Genomic DNA, 23200 nt, shown 5'->3' on the forward strand with positions numbered 1-23200 from the left:
GGATTATTTTTGAGTGGTCTTTAATTCTCTTTTTAAGAGTTGGGGAAAAGAGAGAAGGGGATGAGAAGTCCATTAATAAAGACCATAAAAGGATGGGAGGTGTCAGTGACTTGGTTGGAGTGTTTCTAAAGGAATGTACCTGCCTAGAAGTGCCCATCCCCCTAGAATGCACTCTTCAACCAAACAGAGTCTCCAGCTGACATAAGAACAAACCCAATCAGATCTATTCCACAGAAAGCAACCACCTCCACCACCCACTCTTGGAACCGGCCTCCAGCACCCAAAGGAAAAACACCTTCCACTCACATACACCTTTATAACTCTGCTTAAAGAGGCAAACGGCTGCCTCTTCTATGAGTCAACCAAATCCAGTTGGAAAAGACAGAGCTGAGACGTCTTTCAGAGAGATAATAGAAGAAAAGCTAGGAAAAGAAGAGCAAAGGCAAACACCATGTCAAAAGCAGGTTTTGACCAAGCTATACCAACCCTGGATCCTCTCTCACAGTTAAACATTTGAGAATGTGACTCAGCCAGAGAAGGTGTTGCCTTCCCATCATCTCACTGAGGGGCTCAGATGGCAAACTTCACCTCACAGAGAGGCCCATGGTTTGCACACTTGGGGAAATTCAAAACCTACAGAATCAGGAAGTTGTGTAGGTAAGAAAAGATCTAGTTTGTGGCTCTTCACTCTGGTCTGCTCGTGCAGCTCCTCTTCTTTGTTCCATTTTTTAACACTTCCAACCTATTTCACTTCTTAACATATGTGATATTGTGATATGTAATGACAACTGTATATTTGGTCTTCCTCATTTCCAGCACAGAACTCCTAAGACTCTTGAAATCTCCTAAGTGATGAGAACATAAAGATATCTTTTGTTAATGAGGTGACTTTTGGAAAACACCTAAAGATGGGGGCCAATCACCAGAAGAACCATCCATGTGATTAGAGGATTGGAACTTTCCTTCCCACCCCTTTGATCTGTGGGGAGGGGAGAGGCAGGCTGGAGGCTGAATCAATAACCAATGGTTAGTGACTTAATCAATCATGTCTATGTAATGAAACCTCTGTGAAAACCAAAAAGGATGAGGTTCAGAGAGCTTCTGAGTTAGTGAACACACAGAGATTCAGGCAGAGTGGCGCCCTTGAGAGGACATAGAAATTCCATTCCCTTCCCACCTATCTTGCCCTGTGTTTCTCTTCTATCTGGCTATTCCTAAATTATATCATCCTTTTATAATAAACTAGTAATCTAGTAAATAGAATGCTTCTCTGAGTTCTGGGAGCCAAACTAGTTCACAAAAGCACTGATTATTTTAGCAAATTGGTTGAACCCAATTAGGGCCTCATTGAAACTTCCTACCTACAACTGGTTCTCAGATGCACAGGTGACAACCTGGGCTCATGATTGACATCTGAAGAGAAAGCAATCTTGTAGGACCAAGCCTTTAATGTGTAGAACCTGATACTATCTCTAGGTAGATAGTGTCAGAATCGAGTTCAACTGTAGGAAACCCAGCTGGTCTCCAAGAACTGCTCAATGGTGTGGAGGGAAACCCACACACACACATTGGAATTGGAAGCAGAGCATTTAATATAGGAACTCATAGTGAAAAATTGCTCTGCTGAATATAATAGAAATGACTTTGGGAAATGCTCTTCTCTCCTGTGAAGCAGAGCTGACACTTTAGCATTCCTCATGAAGTTGGCTGGGAAAGTTGGGTACCCAGGATGAAGCATGGCAAGGTAAACTATCCAGGCAACCATGGGGCAAACTATGGGAACACAAGCTGGAGCCTGAATCTAATCTCATCTGCTGCACACACTATGCCAAGAGACTGAATATCCAAACAGATTATTGCCAAACCATTTACAACAATAGAACTCTGACCCATAACCTCTGCAACAATCAGATTAGAATATTCAGGACCAAGACTTTGTCAATAAGTGCCAGCTTCTCTAACTCTTGCCCTAGTTCCAACTCAGGAACAACAAAGAAAATCAAATATAATCCCCAAACACAGGCACATGTGATGCCTTGCTTCTCATTAACCCACTTCTGTTGGAGATTACGAGTGAAATGACACAAAACAAGACACACACACAAGAGACAAACGATACACACACTCCGGCCAGAGGAACAGAACTGCACAAACTATTTGCGCTTTATTATTATAAAGCCCCCCTAGGCAGAATTCCAGACTGCACGAATAAGCCTTTTCAGTACAGCGCAGGTGCATACATGTTATCGTACAGCAAGAGGGAGTGAAATTTCGGCCTACTGCAGAGTCTGTCCAGAGCCCTCATCACAAGAAGGAAATGTTCCCTCGTTTGCAAGGGACCATTAGTCTCAAGGCTGTGTCTGTCTCCTTGGCAGAACATCTTGTTTGTAAGCAGCACATAGAGGGGCTTTATAATAATAAAGCACAAATAGTTTGTGCAGTTCTGTTTCTCCAGCTGGAGTGTGTGTATCGTCTGTCTCTTGTGTGTGTGTGTCTTGTTTTGTGTCATTTCACTCGTAATCTCCAACACACCTCCACCTTTCCCACGCTAACAATCTCCAATAAGAGTATGTCTGAATCCCTCCCATTTTCTAATTTTTTTAAAAAAATTCCCCTTCTTGCCTCTGAATCTCTGCTAAATGTAATGACGGTAGCTGAGTTTCTTACTGTGGCAAGCTCTGTCTTCATGGGGAGGTCAGTACTACACAATTTACCAAGAAACAGACAAGGAAATATTAGTTGATTACTCCAAGGTGGTTGTTGTTTGTGGTTTAGTTGCTAAGTCTTGTCCAGCTCTTTTGCAACCCCCTGGACTGTAGCCCACCAGGCTCCTTTGTCTATGAGATTTCCCAGGCAAGAACACCCAAGTGGGTTGCCATTTCCTTCTCCAGGGGATCTTCCCAACCCAGGGATTGAACCCATATATCCTACATTGGCAGGCAGATTCTTTAGCACTGAGTCACCTGGGAAGCCCCTAGTCCAAGGCAACAGAGCTAATAAGTGGCTGAGTGAAGACATGGATCTGCAAAACATACATCCAGTTATCTTCTTAACTCCAGCAATTAAGCCTGTGGTTTCCAATGTACAAATGACTTCAGAATTCTTAATAGTGATAACATGAAAGTCATATTACAAGGATATTGCTCCATGAAAGGATCCATATGTCTCCCTTTCTCACTCTGCCTGAGTGTGTGTACAGACCTGCCTCTCTATCCAAGCACATCTGCCCTGCTGTGTCTTGGATTTTGCAGCTAATTTCCTCCATGTAGACCACTATGTTTCTGAATCTCAACATGCATCTTTTTCGCTGTTCATCCCTCCCTCTTCTTCTCTGACCATGACTATTCTAGACCTACTCTGTGGCCATAGTGTAGAACAATTTCAATAGGAAGAAGGGGTCTCATTCCCCACCTTGGAATTAGTCCATAAATCATACTGGGAAACAGCTCAATTATAGTTATACAGAGTTTCCAAACAAGTCTCAGAATCAAAATTAGATAACCTTGAAAGGAGCGCTCTTGACAATGCTTACTCATTTATTTAACTGTGAAAGAAGAAAACAAATATTTATTGAGTACCGTTTATTTTTAAACTGTGAAATTCTACATCAGTTCAGTTTCATCACTCAGTCATGTCCAACTCTTTGCAACCCCATGGGCTTTCCTGTCCATCACCAACTCCTGGAGCTTACTCAAACTCATGTCCATCAAGTCAGTGATGCCATCCAACCATCTCATCCTCTGTTGTCCCTTTCACCTCCTGCCTTCAATATTTCCCAGCATCAGGGTCGTTTCAAGTGAGTCAGTTCTTCACATCAGGTGGCCAAAGTACTGGAACTTCAGCTTCAGCATCAGTCCTTCCAATGAATATTCAGGACTGATTTCCTTTAGGATAGAGTGGTTGAATCTCCTTGCAGTCCGAGGGACTCTCAAGAGTCTTCTCCAACACCACAGTTCAAAAGCATCAGTTCTTCAGTTCAGTTCAGTCACTCAGTCGTGCCCAACTCTTAGTGACCCCATGAACTGCAGCATGCCAGGCCTCCCTGTCCATCACCAACTCCTGGAGTCCACACAAACCCATGTCCATTGAGTCAGTGATGCCATCCAACCATCTCATCCTCTGTCGTCCCCTTCTCCTCCTGCCCTCAATCCCTCCCAACATCAGGGTCTTTTCCAATGAGTCAGCTCTTCACATCAGATGGCCAAAGTATTGGAGTTTCAGCTTCAACATCAGTCCTTCTAATGAACACCCAGAACTGATCTCCTTTAGGATGGGCTGGTTGGATCTCCTTGCAGTCCAAGGGACTCTCAAGAGTCTTCTCCAACACCACAGTTCAAAAGCTCAGCTTTCTTTATAGTCCAACTCTCACATCCATACATGACCAATGGAAAAACCATAGCCTTGACTAGATGGACCTCTGTTGACAAAGTGATGTCTCTGCTTTTTAATATACTGTCTAGGTTGGTCATAGCTTTCCTTCCAAGGAGTAAGCATCTTTTAATTTCATGGCTGCAGTCACCATCTGCAGTGATTTTAGAGCCCAAAAAAATTCTACATAATTGCCAATTTAATTCTACATAATTACTTATTGAAATACATTTTTTCAATTACTGATTGAAATACAACCCATGCATAAAAACAAATGAATTTAGTTACTGTTGCCCTAATAGTCCAGGAGCGAGCAAGGAGAATGAAGACATAACACGAAATCTGGTGCAATGGGTCAGGGGACCTGTAGCCTCTATTAGACTGATGTGCAGAGTCCACTCTGATTCCAGCTTTTATTCCTAATTGCTGACTACAAGATTTTCTCAGAACTTATCTTTCTCAAGATACATGCTGCGTAGTCGATCACCTACTCCTAAATGTCCTGGACTACACTGACGTAGTCCAGATCTCCTTGTGTTTACCCCAGGCCATTCCCTTCTGGGCTAGTCTTGGGAACAATTAGAAAGTAGGCAGTGTTCATGTCTAGCACCAACCCGGTGTTCCAACGTCCATGCTTTCAGGATCCTAGTCATACTCCGTTCTGGATCTGGCCTTGGGGTTTGTAGCAAGGTGATTATTCTTAAGAAAAACATGAAAGATAATCATTAACATAATCTCTTAATATATGCTGTTTTGCCAGGTGCTATTTCTGTGAAATTTCTCAAGGTTGTGAAAGTACATTATTAGGAATTCCCACTACAAGTTAGGTCCCAGAAACCTAGCAAAAGGGAAAACATATTAAACACTTTGGCCTCCAGCACATCCTTTAAATCAGAAAGACTGGTAAGGCATTTCAACTCAAGGGTAATTTTACATTGTCAGAAATTCTTTTTAGTGTATACAAATAGTACCCCCTACTGCACTTATCTTCTTTTACTGTCCAAAACTCCAGATCTTTTAATACACCCTGCTGTAGGGGCTGCTTAGAGAACTGAAATGAGTGCAGAAGTCCTGCCATTTACTAGCTGTGTGAACCTGAGCAAGCAATGTACTTTTCTGAAGCTACAGTTTCCTTTCCTATTGCATAGAAGTTGTAACACATCCTACATTGTAGAGTCTCATAAGGATTAAACAGTGTAATCCACCATTCCAGAAAGAATGAAGAGATGGAGTCAAAGCAAAAACAACACACAGTTGTGGATGTGACTGGTGATAGAAGCAAAGTCTGATGCTGTGAAGAGCAATATTGCATAAGAACATGGAATGTTAGGTCCATGAATCAAGGCAAATTGTAACCAGTCAAACAGGAGATGGCAAGAGTGACATCGACATTTTAGGAATCAGTGAACTACAATGGACTGGAATAGGTGAATTTAACTCAGATGACCATTATATCTACTACAATGGGCAAGAATCCCTTAAAAGAAATGGAGTAGCCATCATAGTCAACAAAAGAGTCCGAAATGCAGTACTTGAATGCAATCTCAAAAACAACAGAATGATCTCTGTTCATTTCCAAGGCAAGCCATTCAATATCACAGTAATCCAGGTCTATGACCCAACCAATAATGCTGAAGAAGCTGAAGTTGAACAGTTCTATGAAGACCTACAAGACCTTCTAGAACTAACACCCCCAAAAGATGTCCTTTTTATTATAGGGGACTGGAATGCAAAAGTAGGAAGTCAAGAAACACCTGGAGTAACAGGCAAATTTGGCTTTGGAGTACAGAATGAAGCAGGGCAAAGGCTAATAGAGTTTTGCCAAGAGATTGCATTGGTCACAGCAAACACCCTCTTCCAACAACACAAGAGAAGACTCTACACATGGACTTCACCAGATGGTCAACACTGAAATCAGATTGATTATATTCTTTGCAGCCAAAGATGGAGAAGCTCTATACAGTCAGCAAAAACAATACTGGAAGCTGACTGTGGCTCAGATTATGAACTCCTTATTGCCAAATTCAGACTTAAATTGAAGAAAGCGGGGAAAACCACTAGACCATTCAGGTATGACCTAAATCAAATCCCTTAAGCTTATACAGTAGAAGTGACAAATAGATTCAAGGGATTAGATCTGATAGAGTGCCTGATGAACTATGGATGGAGGTTCGTGACATTGTACAGGTGGCAGGGATCAAGACCATCCCCAAGAAAAAGAATGCAAAAAGGCAAAATGGTTGTCTGAGGAGTCCTTACAAACCGCTATGAAGAGAAGAGAAGTGAAAGGCAAAGGAGAAAAGGAAAGATATAAGCATCTGAATGCAGAGTTCCAAAGAATAGCAAGAAGAGATAAGAAAGCCTTCTTCCGTGACCAATGCAAAAAAATAGAGCTTATTTACTGTACCTAACGTACAGTAAATACTCACACAAAGGTAACTATTATTAAACTCACAGACTCTGTTCCTTATCTTCCCCCTTTCCTCACTGCCTAGTTCAGGCCCATTTCATTTCCTGTCTAGGTTACTGATTCCTGTTCCATTGGTCCCCCTGGCCCCATCTCCCCATGCTCCACCATAGAATAATGTGAGGGTCTCCCCATTCCCTGTAGTGATCATTGTAAGAGGATATCAATTAAAGAGCTTCTGTGTTCTCCCAGTCCTAGTGAAAGTCGCTCAGTCATGTCCGCCTCTTTGTGATCCCATGGACTGTAGCCCACCAGGCTCCTCTGTCCATGGGATTTCCCAGGCAAGATTACTGGAGTGGGTAGCTGTTCCCTTCTCCAGGGGATCTTCCCAACCCAGGGACTGAACCCAGGTTTCCTGCACTGCAGGCAGATTCTTTACCATCTGAGCCACCAGGAAAGACCAGTCCTAGTGCCCACTCCCAATCACTGACAGTTTCACATGAAAACTGTGACAACTGAGAAAAACAACACCCTCCACAGTTGTCCTGTCCTTAACACAATATATCATTATTTTAAAACAGTCTCTAACTTCAGAGCATTTTGATTTTTTTAAAAAGTCTACACTTAGTCCTTTCTTAAAAAAAAAAAAACTTGCTAGATAATTAAAAATAGATATCAAAATTTTAGGGCAAAAGGGAAAATATAATGAGACAACTAGCTTGTATCAATAGGATAAGACTACTAAGCACATTTTCCTACAGAGTAAAAGTAGTTATACTATCTAACTATGTCATATATTTATTTTTGACATCTGTTTTCATGGAAGTGCCAGCAGACTTATAAAGAGTGTAACTATGATCAGTCATATCTGCTGCTGCTGCTAAGTCACTTCAGTCGTGTCCGACTCTGTGCAACCCCATAGATGGAAGCCCACCAGGCTCCCCCATTCCTGGGATTCCTCAGGCAAGAACACTGGAGTGGGTTGCCATTTCCTTCTCCAATGCATGAAAGTGAAAAGTGAAAGTGAAGTCACTTAGTCGTGTCCGACTCTTAGTGACCCCATGGACTGCAGCCCACCAGGCTCCTCCATCCATGGGATTTTCTCAGTCATAGCTAGATTAGTCAATAGTGAAGGAGCAAGAACAGTATGTGAATGGAGAAAGAAACTAAGCCTCAGATTTCCCTGGTGGCTCAGTGGACAAAAATGTGCCTGCCAATGCAGGGATCACGGGTTCACTCCCTGCTCCAGGAAGATTCCATGTGCCCCAGAGAAACTAAATCCACAAGCCACCACTACCGAGCCTGCACTCCTGGAGCCTGAGCTCCACAACAAGAGCAGCTACTGCAATGAGAAGTCCGTGCACCTTTGCTGGGTCCAGCACAGCAGCTAGGGATCGAAAGTGGTCAACGCACAGTTTAGGAAAAAGAAACTAGTGACAGAATTAAAGTTTTAAAGATGGGAACGAGCGACTCAAGACCTCTTGGGTCAAGAGCCCTGTTCCTCAGAGCCTGTTCCTCAGAGCCACATCACTTTTACTTAGTGTCTTGGCAAGCAGAAAGTGTCTGTTGTGTTATGATGAAGTCAGCCTCCTGTGTCCCCAGTCAGGACTACCATTTTATTAATTACTTTAAACTATCTTTGTTATTTTCTTGTACAAGGGCTATCACCTAGCTGTAGGTCATAGACCCACATATGCCTTGGGGAAACATCTTAGTGTGTGCACAGGCAGTGTTCTGAACTGGTGCTGACCTGGTGTTCCAAGGTCCACACTATGTTCTTCCTTAGCTTAGCAGGGCATGACCACTCCAACTGATCAACCCAATGTACTTTTATTTGGGTTATGCTCTATTGCTATTAATTTTGCTTTTATTCTGTTCCCATGGTGATTTTCTCATGGCTTAGCCAGAGCAACAGGTGGCTATTAACCCCTGTGCACCACAACAAAGAGTAGCCCCTGCTCATCACAACCAGAGAAAGCCCACACAACAAAAGCAACAAAGACCCACACAGCCAAAAATAAAAGAATAAAATAAAATAAATTTTAAAAGAGTCTAAGCCTCAACATCAGCAGAGGAGGATACATCACCAAAATTCTCTCCTGTAAAAGCTATCCTACAAAATCTAGACAAAAGGAGACATCTCAGAACATTAGAGGAGAGTGGTGATTGTGAAATGTAAATGATATTAAACATAGGTTGGGGCAACTTGGTAGTGTTCACCAAAATGTTAAATGCACATATTCTTTGGCACAGCAATGATTCATCTTAGACTCTATCTATAGAAATGGTCATGTGTACAAAGACGTTTATTGCATTGCTTGTAACAATGACAAAGAGAAATAGTGTCTGCAGTGGAGTGGTTAAATAAATTGGGGTGCATCCTAACTGCAAGAAACAGAAACTCAACTCCAACCGGCATAACAAGAAAACATCGTGGCTCATCTAACTGGAGTCCAGAGGTCACGTGGGCTTCGCAAACCAGTGGCTCTAGTGCCATTTCTCCACAGTTTCCTTGGCTTTGCCCTTCTGCCTTTACTCAGCTCATCCTCAGCATGCTAAGAAAACAGCCGCTGCAATTCCAGACTACAACCTGAAGGAAAAGAGAGAATTGCCTCCAGAATTCCTTCAGAAGCAGAATATGGCAGACAGCAACTTGTACTTTAAAAGTCTGTTTACCTCTTCTTCCTGGTCACATGGCTGCCTAACTAAGGACAACATTTCCCTGTCTTTCTTGCAGCTGGTATGGCCATGTGATCATTTTCTTGTGAATGGAAATTATGTGTGTGGTTTCTCCTTCAATTTCTTATAAGGGAATTGCTTACTCTGGACTTCCTTACTCTCTCCTTTCTGAGAACTGTATCATGGTCATGGCAGCAACCCAGTTTCAACCATGCAAAGGCCTCAGAGATGACAGAATAACAAGAGTGACTCAGGCAAGAAAGCTGCCTTACCAGCCTAGGGTGGGCAAATGGTTGCATGGCAGACAAATAAAATGTTGTCTTATTTGTTCCATTGTATTTAAGAGTCTCTGCTACATCAGCTTCCCTTTGCACTATAGAAACAAATTAAAATCTCCAGTGCATCTCTCCTCATGTTTCAAGTCCTCACATATAAACTGCATCAAATCTAATCATGTGCTAGGGGGATGGGATTCTCCTTTGGTTAAAAGACCCACACACAGAGCTGGGGGTGAGGTCAGCTGTCTCCAAGAAGCTCAGAGCAGCATGGAGAAGCTGTGAATCAACCTCCGACTCAATGTCTCTCTCTTGCCTGTGACACCTGTCATAATTCTCAGTGATTTCAAAATCAGATATACCATCCTTCCACATCATGTCCAATCAGCTCCTTAACCTAGCTCCCTCTAACAATCTTATCCTCCACCTGTCTCAGTCACCTACTACTATACCTGGATGCATGCTAAGTCACTTCAGTCTTTGTGACCCTATGGACTACAGTCTGCTAGGCTCCTCTGTCCATGGGATTCTCCAGGCAAGAATACTGGAGGAGTTGACGTGCCCTCCTCCAGGGGATCTTCCCAACCCAGGGATTGAAACTGCTGGTTCAGCTGCAGCTCCTGCACTGCAGGCAGATTCTTTACCACTGAGCCACCAGGGAGGCCCACATAGTACTGTGTTCATATGCCAAACCAGTGCTGTCCAATTGCATTTTCTGCCATGATGGAAAAATTCAATTTTCACTCTTTAGTGCAGTAGCCACTAGCCACGTGTGCCTGTTAAGCACTTGAAATATGGCTAGTGCCAAAGAAAAATGAATGTTTAACTTAATGTTGATTTATATGTAAATTTAGAAAGCTATAGGCTTCCTTGGTGGCTCAAACAGTGAAGAATCTGCCTGCAATGCAGGCGACCTGGGTTCAATCCCTGGGTCAGGAAGATCCCCTGGAGAAGGGAATGGCAGCCCACCCCAGTATTCTTGCCTGGAGAATTCCATGAACAGTGGAGCCTAGTGGGCTATAGTCTATGGAGCTGCAAAGAGTTGGACACAACTGCATGATTAACATTTGCAGAAATTAGGAACACACTTAGAAAGCTATATATGGCTAGTGGCTATTGTATTAGACAGTGCTGGTCTTGGCTATACTATTCTCAACAAGTGTAATTTTCCACAATCTGAATTACAAACATCCCACTCTCTACCAACATCATTGTATTCTTCTGGTTTACTCTCCTAATGTGATATTCCCTTAAAACTCCTGGGACTTCCAATCCAAACATTCCACCATCTTTCACTGTCCAGCCTCCCTTTATTTTCTCATCTCCTTCATTACCCAGTTTAGAGTTCATGATTCTATAACATCACATTTGCATACTTAAAAGGGAATTGCTTACTCTGGACTTCCTTAGTCTCTCCTTTCTGAGAGCTGTATCGTGGTCATGGCAGCAAGCCAGTTTCAATCATGCAAAGTCCTCAAAGATGACAGAATAACAAGAGTGACTCGGGCCAGAAAGCCGCCTTACCAGCTCCATTGTCTCCTTCTCAGCTCCATTGTCTTCTCTCATTCATTCACACTCGCATGGCAGGACTCAAACTCTGGCCGAAATCCAACTCTTCTCTGAGCACTTCATCTTAGATAGAGGAAAAATGTTCAGCTTCCTAACTGATCACTCTTCAACTCCTGCCTCTCCTACCACCCCCTAAACCCTGGTAGATTTCTTTAATTCCTTCACTTCTCAATCTCATGTCCTAGATGACTATTTTATATCATCTCCTCTTACCACAAATCTCTACCACTTCCTTCTCATCTCACTCTCAGAGAAAAAATAGTAGCAATTAGCAGATAACTTTGACAGATTTCCACCAACTTCTCTCCCAAATTGTTGAGTTTTCCTCTCTACTTGGTTATTTGCCTCAGTACATAAACATGCCTTACTATTCCTGATTTTAAAAACCCTCCCAAACCACTCAACTCTTTGAGCAAACACTTTTATACATCAGAGGGCTTCCCTGGTGGCTCTGCTGCTGCTACTGCTAAGTCGCTTCAGTCGTGTCCAACTCTGTGCGACCCCATAGACGGCAGCCCACCAGGCTCCCCCATTCCTGGGATTCTCCAGGCAAGAATACTTGAGTGGGTTGCCACTTCCTTCTCCAGTGCATGAAAGTGAAAAGTGAAAGGAAGTCTCTCAGTCAAACTATGGTAAAGAATCTGCCTGGAATGCATAAGACCCAGGTTTGATCCCTGGGTCGGGAAGATCCCTTGAACAAGGGAATGGCTACCCACTCCAATATTCTTGCCTGGACAATTCCATGGACAGAGGAGCCTGGCAGGCTACAGTCCATGGGATCACAAAGAGTCAGACACAACTGAGTGACTAACAGGAAAAAAAAATATGATCTGATTTATGATTTAGAAAGATAGTTCTGAAGAACAGTTTGAAGGAGAGCAAGTGGAAGTAAGAAAACTAAGTAAAAGGCTATTTTAGGAGATTAGTTCCAGTAGTAGCAAACTCGATAATGTTGATCATTCTTAAACTAGACCCTTTGGAGGATGGAAAACTGTTATGGAATAGGACAAACTAAAGATATCTAATAGTTAAACATAACTTATAAACTTTGACTGACTCTTTAATCAGGAGAAATATAACCATAAAGAGTGGTATATGGTTCAATGTATACAAGTCAATTAATGTGATATGTCACATTAACAAAATGAAGGATAAAAATCACATGATCACCTTAATAGATAAAGAAAAATCATCTGACAAAATTCAACAGTTTCATGATTAAAACTCTCAACAAACTAGATGTAGAAGGAATTTACTTCAACATAGCAAAGGTCATATATAACAAGTCCACAGCTAACATCATGCTCAGTTGTGAAAAACAAGACAAGAATGTTCACTCTTGCCACTTAGATTCAATGTTCTAGCTGGAGTAATTAAACAACAAAAATAAAGTATTCAAATCATAAAGGAAGAAGTCAGTTATCTCTGTTTGCAAATGACATGATTTGCATATAGAAAACCTTTAAATACTCCGCAAAAAAAAAGTTAGAACTATTAATAATAAACAGAGCTATAGTGATTAGAACAGTATGATACTAGCATGAAGACAGACATACAGAGGAATGTAACAGAATAGACAGCCCAGAAATAAACCCACATATATATAGTTAGTAGATCTTCGATAAAACTGCCAAGATCACAGAAAGGGTAAAGGACAGTCTCTTCAACAGATGGTGCTGGGAAAATTGGATATTCACGTGCTAATAAAACTGGACCATTCTCTTACACCATGCTAAAAAATCAATTCAAAATGTATGAAATACCTAAATATAAGAACTGAAACTATAAAACTCTTTTATTTTTTGTCGGCAGAACATTCTTTAACATAATTTGCAGCAAGATCTTTTTTAAAAAAACTCTTAAGAGATAACATATTGAAAAAACTTCTTGACATTGTTCTTAGCAATGAATATGACACCAAAGGCACAAAAACAAAATAGACAAGCAAGATTTCATCAAACTAAAAGTCTCTGTACAGCAAAATAGACAACATTTTGTAGTTGTAGAAAAGTTGTCTTTTCTACAACTACAAAATGAGAAAGTGTTTGCAAACCATACATCTGATAAGGGGTTAACATCCAAAATATATAAGGGACTTCTACAGCTAAAAAAAAATAAATAAATCCACAAATGGGCAAAGAACTTGAAGGGACATTTCTCTAAAGAAGAATAATCAATGGGTATATTTAAAAGTATTCAGTTTCACTAATTATCAAGGAAATGTGAATCAAAACCACAATGAGATATCACATCACATCTGTTAAGACTGTTGTTATCAAAAGTAAAATAAAAGATAACAAGTGTTAGGATGTGAAGAAATCAGAACCCTTCTACACAGTAGATGGGGATGTAAAATAGTGCTGCTATGGAAAATGGTATGGAGGTTCCTCAAAAAAATTAAAACTAGAAGTACCATATGATCCAGCAATCCTACTTCTGGGTATTTGTACAAAAGAATTGAAATCAGGATCTCAAAAAGGTATTTGCATTACCAGGTTCATTGCAGCATTATTGACAATAGCCAAGATATGGGAACAACCTAAATGTCCATGGACAGATGAACGAATAAAGAGATGTGCTATATACATACAGTATACAGAGAATGCAATGGCACCCCACTCCAGCACTCTTGCCTGGAAAATCCCATGGATGGAGGAGCCTGGTAGGCTGTAGTCCATGGGGTTGTGAAGAGTCAGACACAACTGAGCGACTTGACTTTCACTTTTCACTTTCATGCATTGGAGAAGGAAATGGCAACCCACTCCATTGTTCTTGCCTGGAGAATCCCAGGGACGGAGGAGCCTGGTGGGCTGCCACCTCTGGGGTCGCACAGAGTCGGACACGACTGAAGCGACTTAGCAGTAGCAGCAGCAGCATACTATTATTCAGCTCTTAAAAAAGAAAAGAAATTGTGCAATATGGGACAGCACTGATGAACCTGGAGACATTACTGTAAGTGAAATAAGCCAGTCACAAAAATACAAATCTGTATTATTCTATTTATATGTGGTATTCAAAACAGTTAAATTTATAGAAGGAAACAGCGGAATGGTGTTTGTCAGAGAATGGAGGGAGAGGGAAATGGAGAGTTGTTGTTCAATGGATATAAACTTCCAGTTATGCAAGATGAATAAATTCTGGAGATCTGCTGTTGAATGTAGTGCCAATAGTTAACAATAGTGTATTGTGGATTTTAAAATTTTGTTAAAGATTTGTTAAGAGAGTGTATGGCTTCCCAGGTGGCTCAGTAGTAAAGAATCTGCTTGCCAGTGCAGGAGACTTGGTTTCAATCCCTGGGTTGGGAAGATCCCCTGTAGGAGGAAATGACAACCCACTTCAGTATTCTTGTCTGGAAAATCCTATAGATAGAGAAGCCTGGTAGGCGACAGTCCATGGAGTTACAAAGAGTTGAACACTACTTTGCAACTGCACACAGCACAGCAGCAAAACAAAGGTCCATAAGGAAACTTCTGGAGGTGATGAATGTGTTTATTACCTTGAGCGGTGATGGTTTCACAGATGCAGGCATATGTCCAAATTCATCAAATTATATACATTAAATATATACAGGGTTTTTTTTGTATATCAGTTAGGCCCCAAGAAAGCCATTTGCCAAAAATGAGAGGGTAAATATTTAACAAATGGCTGGGGTGGGGGACATCCCAAATTTGTAGTGTTTGCCAGTTTCCATGATGTAAACATCCCCACCATGAACAATGTCAAGCTACTGTGTCAAGCACTATTATGCGTAATGCCAAGCTATCACTGAACTTGGAAGACATACATATTCCCTTTGTGCAGACCAGCTTCAGTACACCAGTGGATGAGAACATTTTTGGGGACAACTGGAGAAATTTGAAAGTTAACTGTATGTTGGATGATACTGAAATTATATTGACTTGGATGTAGTAATGATAACGATTCTGTGGGGAAATGCCCTTACTTTTGTGAAATATATGCTGAAATATTCTGATGGCATCCTGATGTTTGAAGACTACATTCAGATCTGTGTATTTAGGTGTATATGTGTCTGTGTCTCTGGGTACATGTGTGCGGAGAAAGAGGAAGAGAGATGAAGAAAATGCCAATGTGCCAAGAGGTTGCTAGTTGGTGAAATGGGTGAGGGATATGTTGATGCACATTAATCAGATTGTTTTTTCAACTTTCCTCTGGGCTTAACATTTTTCAAAATAAAAATTAATTTGTTGCCAACCAAAGATTTTATATAAAAATTTGAGGTTGTAGTTTCTAGTAAAAGGAATCTCAGTTCAGTTCAGTCGCTCAGTCACGTCCGACTCTTTGAGGCCCCACAAACCTCAGCAGAAGTGGATGAGACAACACATAGCCTGCACGAAAGGAAAGAAAAGAGTTTTACAGGGGCCCAGTGGAGGAATCGCAGTCTACTTATGACCTGTAATGACAGCAATACTCACTTTACAACAAATTCATGTACTTGAAATGGTCCTGGACCTGCCCTGCAGATGCTACTCAAGTCAGGTCAGATTAGGATAAAGTATAGCTTGAAAGCAATGGAGCCAATGTGCTCAGTTTAAATAAGAGGAGCTTGGGACCCAGGAGGTATAGATTCCAGGCTATACAATTAAGAAGCTATGATCCTTTTGAAGTTCATAAGCAGGATGATTGGGTGTTCACACTGTTGCATGACATGTTCAGTTCAGTTGCTCAGTCGTGTCCGACTCTTTGCCACCCCATGAACCTCAGCACGCCAGGCCTCCCTGTCCATTACCAACTCCCAGAGTCTACCCAAACTCACGTCCATCGAGTCAGTGATGCCATCCAGCCATCTCATCCTCAGTTCAACACTCACATCCATACATGACCACTGGAAAAACCATAGCCTTGACTAGACAGACCTTTGTTGGCAAAGTAATGTCTCTGCTTTTGAATATGCTGTCTAGGTTGGTCATAATTTTCCTTCCAAAGAGTAAGTGTCTTTTCATTTCAAGGCTTCAATCACCATCTGCAATGATTTTGAAGCCCAAAAAAATAAAGTCTGACACTGTTTCCACTGTTTCCCCATCTAATTCTCATGAAGTGATGGGACCAGATGCCATGATCTTAATTTTCTGAATGTTGAGCTTTAAGCCAACTTTTTCACTCTCCTCTTTCACTCAAGCCTTGCAATTTGGGACTTACGCTCTCAAATAACACCATTTCAGTTCAGTTCAGTTCAGTTTAGTTCAGTTCAGTCGCTCAGTCATGTCCGACTCTTTGAGGCCCCATGAATTGCAGCACACCAGGCCTCCCTGTCCATCACCAACTCCCAGAGTTCACTCAAACTCATGTCCATCGAGTAAGTGATGCCATCCAGCCATCTCATCCTCTGTCACCCCCTTCTCCTCCTGCCCTCAATCCCTCCCAGCATCAGAGTCTTTTCCAATGAGTCAACTCTTCGCATGAGGTGGCCGAAGTACTGGAGTTTCAGCTTTAGCATCATTCCTTCCAAAGAAATCCCAGGACCAATCTCCTTTAGAATGGACTGGTTGGATCTCCTTGCAGTCCAAGGGACTCTCAAGAGTCTTCTCCAACACCATAGTTCAAAAGCATCAATTCTTTGGCGCTCAGCTTTCTTCACAGTCCAGCTCTCACATCCATACACAACTACTGGAAAAACCATAGCCTTGACTAGACAGAACTTAGTTGGCAAAGTAATGTCTCTGCTTTTGAATATGCTACCTAGGTTGGTCATAACTTTCCTTCCAAGGAGTAAGCGTCTTTTAATTTCATGGCTGTATTCTATTATTCTATTATTGCCTGTGCTTATGTAATTATTTCTCTTCTTGTGCCCTAGGCTAACATCTAAAACCAATTTTAAGCTTTTTCAAACATGGTTTACCAGCTCCCTCTGCTGACCTTTTCTGAAAAGATGAAGCCGCTTAAATTCCTTATAAATTCTGAATTTTGAAATCACACTTTTGGCGTTAGGGAACTAACCCTAGTTGGGAGAACTTGATGACACAGTAGTCACCTAATTGGCCTTCTCCTATGCACTGCAGCTGCTGCTGCTAAGTCGGTTCAGTCGTGTCCGACTCTGTGCAACCCCATAGACTGCAGCCCACCAGGCTCCCCCGTCCCTGGGATTCTCCAGGCAACAACACTGGAGTGGCTTGCCATTGCCTTCTCCAATGCATGAAAGTGAAAAGTGAAAGTCAAGTCTCTCAGTCGTGTCTGACTCTTCGCGATCCCATGGACTACAGCCTACCAGGCTCCTCCATCCATGGGATTTTCCAGGCAAGAGTACTGGAGTGGGGTGCCATTGCCTTCTCCTATGCACAGTTCCTATAATAGTTCAAGAGACTAATTCTCAAGAGTCACAATTTAGGTAAGCAGAACGCCCAATTCACTGGGGATTGTGGTTTGGGGTGATTTGGCGCCCTCTAAAGGCTACCGCGAGAAGAGCAGTCGCTTACCACGTGCTCCCCTTTAAGTTTAGAGCTCCGTCGGAACTGTGACGTTTAGGAGGGTGGGCGAAAGGAGCCGAAGTGGCTTGTGGCTTTCCAATCCGATAGCTGTATTCTAATTCGTCATTGAGCTCTCCGTCGAGATCACGGAAGTTTCAACTGGTGCCCTACACAACTTTTTTTTCCCTCAGCGAGTATATTTCCTGTCATCAGCATGACAGGAAAAACGGCAGGTTTTGTTTTAAACCGAGAGCACTTTGAGTAAAGTCAGCATTCCTTTATTTTTTTTATTTTCTTTTAGAGCAAACAGTTTGCGTTTGGAATTTTTTTTTTTTTAAGACAAACACTGTCTTTGGCTATTGGCTTTGAGAAATAATTTGTAAAAGTACCTCTCTGTGCCAACAAGGTAAGTGTCCTGGATTTTTTTCTTTTAATGGGGAAATGTTTCCAGAAGCTGCTTTCACAGAGGGTAAATATTCCCCTTGGTGAGTGCACTCCTTAGAGCTAAGTGTGATCCTCTCTTTGGAGAGTCTCTTGATTAGGGTTAAGGCAGCAGAATTAGGGAGAAAACCAGGAAGCAAAGGAACTTCTTAAGGAAACAAAGTTATGCTGTAGGGAGAAGCCACCCGGAAGGAAGATGTGGTGAGAATAACAGAATTGTGGGACTGTCTGTGGTTCCAGGCTCCTTTCTGATTTCATCTTTTGGATGAGATGGAATTGCCTGTCACTGAGAAACACAAAATATTCCACAAGTGTCACGTTCGGAAAGACGGTACCAAAGGAAGAACACTGGTAGAGTGATATAATAAGAAATATAAACAGATCTAAGTCCATGCTATGCTATGCATGCTAAGTCGCTTCAGTCGTGCCCGACTCTGCGACCCCATGGACAGCAGCCCAGCAGGCTCCTCTGTCCACAGAACTCTCCAGGCAAGAATACTGGAGTGGGTTGCCATTTCCTTCTCCAAGGGATCTTCCTAACCCAGGAATCAAATCCAGGTCTCCTGCATTGCAGGCAGATTCTTTACCAACTGAGCTATAAGGGAAGCTCAATGGTCAATAATTGTTATGAATAACATCTGAAGAACACATTTAAGTCAGTCTTTTGCAAAGAATGATTCTAAAGAAAGCAAAAAACCCAACTTTGGTTCAATTGCTCCCTTCACAAAGTTGAGTTTATTTTCACCCTGAGTTTAGATTCTAGCCCTAAGCAGAATCCAACCCTAACCCCTGCCTTTGCTTCTTTGTAAGTTTTAAATCTGAATAATTTCAAATTTATACACAGACGTTTCACAAATGCATCAAAGGACCCAGGTTCAGAGAACATTTTGTCCATATTCGCCAGCTGTTAGTGTTTGCCACCTTCTGTACTATTGTTCCCCTCTTCCTCTGTATTTATATAAATCATAATTAGCTGTATGATTTGCTAATCATCCAAGTCTCTCCATCTCTCAAAAATGACTGCTACATTTTATGGTGTGTCAGGTATGGGATAGGGTTTTCCTGTTGTTCAAAAGTCCACCTCAGTCGATTAGGGCTTCTTCTGTTAAGGAAATAAATATCAGCAACCTTTGACCTACAATGGACCTTACGATTATAGCACACTCTTATAGTTTACAAAGAGCTTAGCAGTACTGTGTCCTCCCGGCCCGTCAAACCTGCAGTATTTTCCCCTGCCTTTCAGTTTACATCTATTTGGGGCATCAATTATTTGGCACTTGGGTGTTTTTGCTCAGGAAAAACACAGCCTAGTACGTGTCTCTAGCTAGGTCTCCAGGCATAGATAAGCAGCCCAAGAGTGTCTGCATGCATTTGTACCCAGAGCATGCTGCTATTATAGGTTTATTATAGCTTTTCTTCCAAGAAGCAAGCATCTTTTAATTTTGTGGCTGCAGTCGCCATCTGCACTGAGCTCTTCCTGAGTTATATCCTTTTATAATAAACGGGGTTTATGGGGTGTCATTACATAGGAGTGATTGATTCAATTACTGGTGATTTGGTCCAATCTCCAGCCTGTTTCCCCCTCCCCAGAAGTGGGGGTGAGAGGTGAGGACTGAAGTTTCCAGGCCTCTAATCACAGGGTTAGCTCCCCTGGTGATCAGTGAAAGCAAAAGTGAAAGTGAAGTTGCTCAATCGTGTCCGACTCTTCATGACCCCGTGGACTGTAGTCTACCAGGCTCCTCCGTCCATGGGATTCTCCAGGCAAGAATACTGGAGTGGGTTGCCATTTCCTTCTCCAGGGGATCCTCCCAACCCAGGGATCGAACCCAGGTCTCCCACACTGCAGGCAGACGCTTTAACCTCTGAGACCCCATCCTTAAAGATCCAGGGCCCTTCCACAAGTTACCTCATTACCATAACAATATTGCCTGATATCATGTGTGTCAGCCCCTGTCTATATAGCAGCATCTTCTTGTGGACAGTCGCTGGGTCTGTATTTATTACTGTTAGTCACTGATTCTTAATCATTCTGGGGGCCCCCAAACTTGGTATCTGCCCTTAGAGTTACACAGAGTGCACGTGTGGAATGAATTAATTTGCAGTCTCTTCACTGCAGCACATTTTGCATTTTAACCAGATCACTTAACAACTATTTCTTTCATCTTATTATTGCAAAAGCACAGCACAGCGAGATCTGCCAATTCCAGACTTCTCCCTCTTGCCCTAGAAATGTATGTGTTATCGGTGGAGGCCATTTATTTCTGATTAAAAGCTATCTAGACCTTTTACTCCCCAGTCCAAAGGAAGCCATAGGTGTGTTTGCCTATGTGTTTCCAAACTTGTTGATAAATTTTATCTGTGTGAGATATCTTCTCCAGAAAGAAGAGAAGAAAGGAGGGAAGAGTTAGGGAAGTGGGAAATGAATCCTAAGTAAATATTTGGTGCCAGACAGTTTTGTGTAATTATCATCACAGTTTCAGACTCAAACAATCCTTCCGTGTGACTTTGTGTCTTATTTGCAAACAGTAAATCTTAAAGTGTGTAAGTGGGTTGTTTGTGGGGCACATGGCTCGTCAGTTGCAGAGACAGAGTTCAAACCCAGTTCTGCTGCCTCCAGAGTCCATTCTTACTGCAGACTACTCAACTCTTTCAAAATCAAAAAGAGACTCCTAAATAAACCAAAAGTCTCGAGGGGGAAGAGTGTTAATTTTGCTGTAAATAATGAAGCCAGGCAAGAAGTTCTCAACCTTACAAAGGGCGGGATGGCAAGTAAGATTTTGAAACAGGCAAGCCTGGAAAAGCCCTCTGATGCTGCAAATCCCTGTGTCCTCCTCTGGAACCAGGTAAGTCTGAGGAGTCCAAGGGCTCAGAAGTCTTCTTCTGCCTTCTGTAAAGTCATTAACTCCCTTTGTCTTTGTGCCGAGGGGTTATTTTTTATTTTTTTCCCAGAGCTTTCCCCTTTCTCACTTGTATTAACCATACCTCTTTATTTTCTAAATTTTGATGCTTTGACAGTTAAGGCCTTGCTGATGCCGATGGGACTGCTGCTCCCAGGCTTAGACAGTTCCTTGAGGTAGCAAACAGCCCTCCTGGGAGGGTGACTTTTTGAATGCAAACCAACCAATCCAGAGCCCATTGCCCCCAATCACCTCCTTTACTGACACTCACTCTTCTTGTGCCTGAGGATTCTGATTTGGCTAGAGAGAAACTACAAATCCCTGAGGACAAACCCCCCCACCACAAACCCAACCAGAAAGCATGGCAGCAAACCTGAGCTCAAATTAGAGAAGAGGCTCAGTAGCAGGAATCATGGGACCCTTCAGACTCTCATCCCAGTGAGATGTGCACATCCAGACTCATACTCAGATACCTAGAGTCTCTCTCGACTCAGCCTCTTACTAGCAGACTGGCCTTAAGTCATGTTCAAAGACTCAGCAGTTACACCTGAGTCCACCTGACACTTCAAAGCCCTCCATGGAAATCCATATAGCAGATTCTAGAGACCAAGATGAGATCACATGGAAATGGGGATGTTATCCTTGTCAGGAAAGATTGGAGGAAGCATGGTGTCATGACAATTTATAGCAGGTTTTTAAAATTGTAGTTTTGGGCATATGCGATATCAACATACATTTTTCTTTGATCAGCTGGGTTAACACTAAGTTAATTCCAGCGAATCAGGTTTATGTCACATGGAGGGCTTTGAAGTGTCAGGTGGACTCAGGTGTAACTGCTGAGTCTTTGAACATGACTTAAGGCCAGTCTGCTAGTAAGAGGCTGAGTCGAGAGAGACTCTAGGTCTCTGAGTATGAGTCTGGATGTGCACATCTCACTAGGATGAGAGTCTGAAGTGTCCCGTGATTCCTGCTACTGAGCCTCTTCCCTAATTTGAGCTCAGGTTTGCTGCCATGCTTTCTGGTTGGGTTTGTGGTGGGGGGTTTGTCCTCAGGGCTTTGCAGTTTCTCTCTAGCCAAATCAGAATCCTCAGGCACAAGAAGAGTGAGTGTCAGTAAAGGGGGGAAATGGGCTCTGGATTGGTTGGTTTGCATTCAAAAAGTCACCCTCCCAGTTCTGTATTACAGTCAGTCAAGCTTTCTTTGTTCAAAGTTAAGAACTTCCCCTCAATTCATGTAGTATCTTTTTTGCTGGCAGGGCATGACCCATGACTAGCTACTCTTTAGGACTTTAGATGCTTTGAATAAGAATGAACATTTTTGCTGGTTGCAGTTTCTAGGATCTTGGGAGGGTTAGGTGATAGCAGTGTTTTTAACACTGAGGGAATATAAAATCTTAAGGGGATCAAGACCATTTACTCCTGAGTCCAAAGGAAGCAACAGGTGTGTCTACCTATGTGTTCCCAAATGTTGATAAATTTTATCTGGGTGAGCTGCCTTTTCCAGAAAGAAGAGAGGAAAGGAAGGAGTCATTAGGGAAGTGGTAAACGAAAGCTGACTAAATATTTGGTGCTAGGTCTTGGCTTAACTAGCTAAGAATAAGAGCAAAATTTAACTGAGTACTTACTGTGTAGCAGACACACTTCTACAACCTTTCCAACGTATCTCGGTCATTTAATTTCCGGACAATGCCTATTTTAGATAGGCATTATTATTTCCACTCTCATTGTACTGATGAGAAAACTGAGGCACAGAAAGGATAAACAATTAGCCCAAGATCATCCTGTAAATAAATGAAGCCAGCATCCAAACTGAAACAGTCTGATTTCAGAGCCCTCATATTTAGCCAAAATATGATTCTGCCTCAGCTCAGAGACAAAAGGAGGGTATCTATACCATTGTGAAAGTTGAATTCTGTGACGAGGGCTCCCTTCTAGCCTTGTCATATGAAGAAGCTCTGCTTAATCTGTATCATTCAGAACACACCATGGCCAAGCGAGTTGCGGTGATCGGAGCTGGAGTGAGTGGCCTGTCCTCCATCAAATGCTGCTTAGATGAACACCTGGAGCCCGTCTGCTTTGAAAGAAGTAATGACATCGGCGGACTATGGAAGTTTACTGTGCGTAGTTCATACCCTCCCCCCTC

General features: G+C 42.2%; 1 protein-coding gene and 1 non-coding gene across 7 annotated transcripts in view; both read left to right on the plus strand.

Moving 5' to 3' along the window:
- Nucleotides 1–15911: 15911 nt before the first annotated feature.
- On the plus strand, nt 15912–16015 carry LOC114117381 (small nucleolar RNA U13). The gene has a single exon (XR_003591084.1). It is a non-coding gene; the product is annotated as a small nucleolar RNA U13 (small nucleolar RNA).
- Nucleotides 16016–17845: 1830 nt separating this feature from the next.
- Nucleotides 17846–23200, plus strand: part of FMO4 (flavin containing dimethylaniline monoxygenase 4) — a 55453-nt gene continuing 50098 nt past the window's right edge. For all 6 annotated transcript variants that reach the window (XM_060396093.1, XM_042257220.2, XM_042257219.2 and 3 more), the window contains exons 1-2: nt 17846–18126; nt 23035–23174. In XM_060396093.1, coding sequence (XP_060252076.1) covers nt 23110–23174 — 65 coding nt within the window. In that variant the 5' untranslated portion in view covers nt 17846–18126; nt 23035–23109. The remainder of the gene's footprint in view (nt 18127–23034; nt 23175–23200) is intronic.

Source organism: Ovis aries, chromosome 12 (genome assembly GCF_016772045.2).
Source record: "Ovis aries strain OAR_USU_Benz2616 breed Rambouillet chromosome 12, ARS-UI_Ramb_v3.0, whole genome shotgun sequence".
In the NCBI taxonomy this organism is placed as follows: domain Eukaryota; kingdom Metazoa; phylum Chordata; class Mammalia; order Artiodactyla; family Bovidae; genus Ovis; species Ovis aries.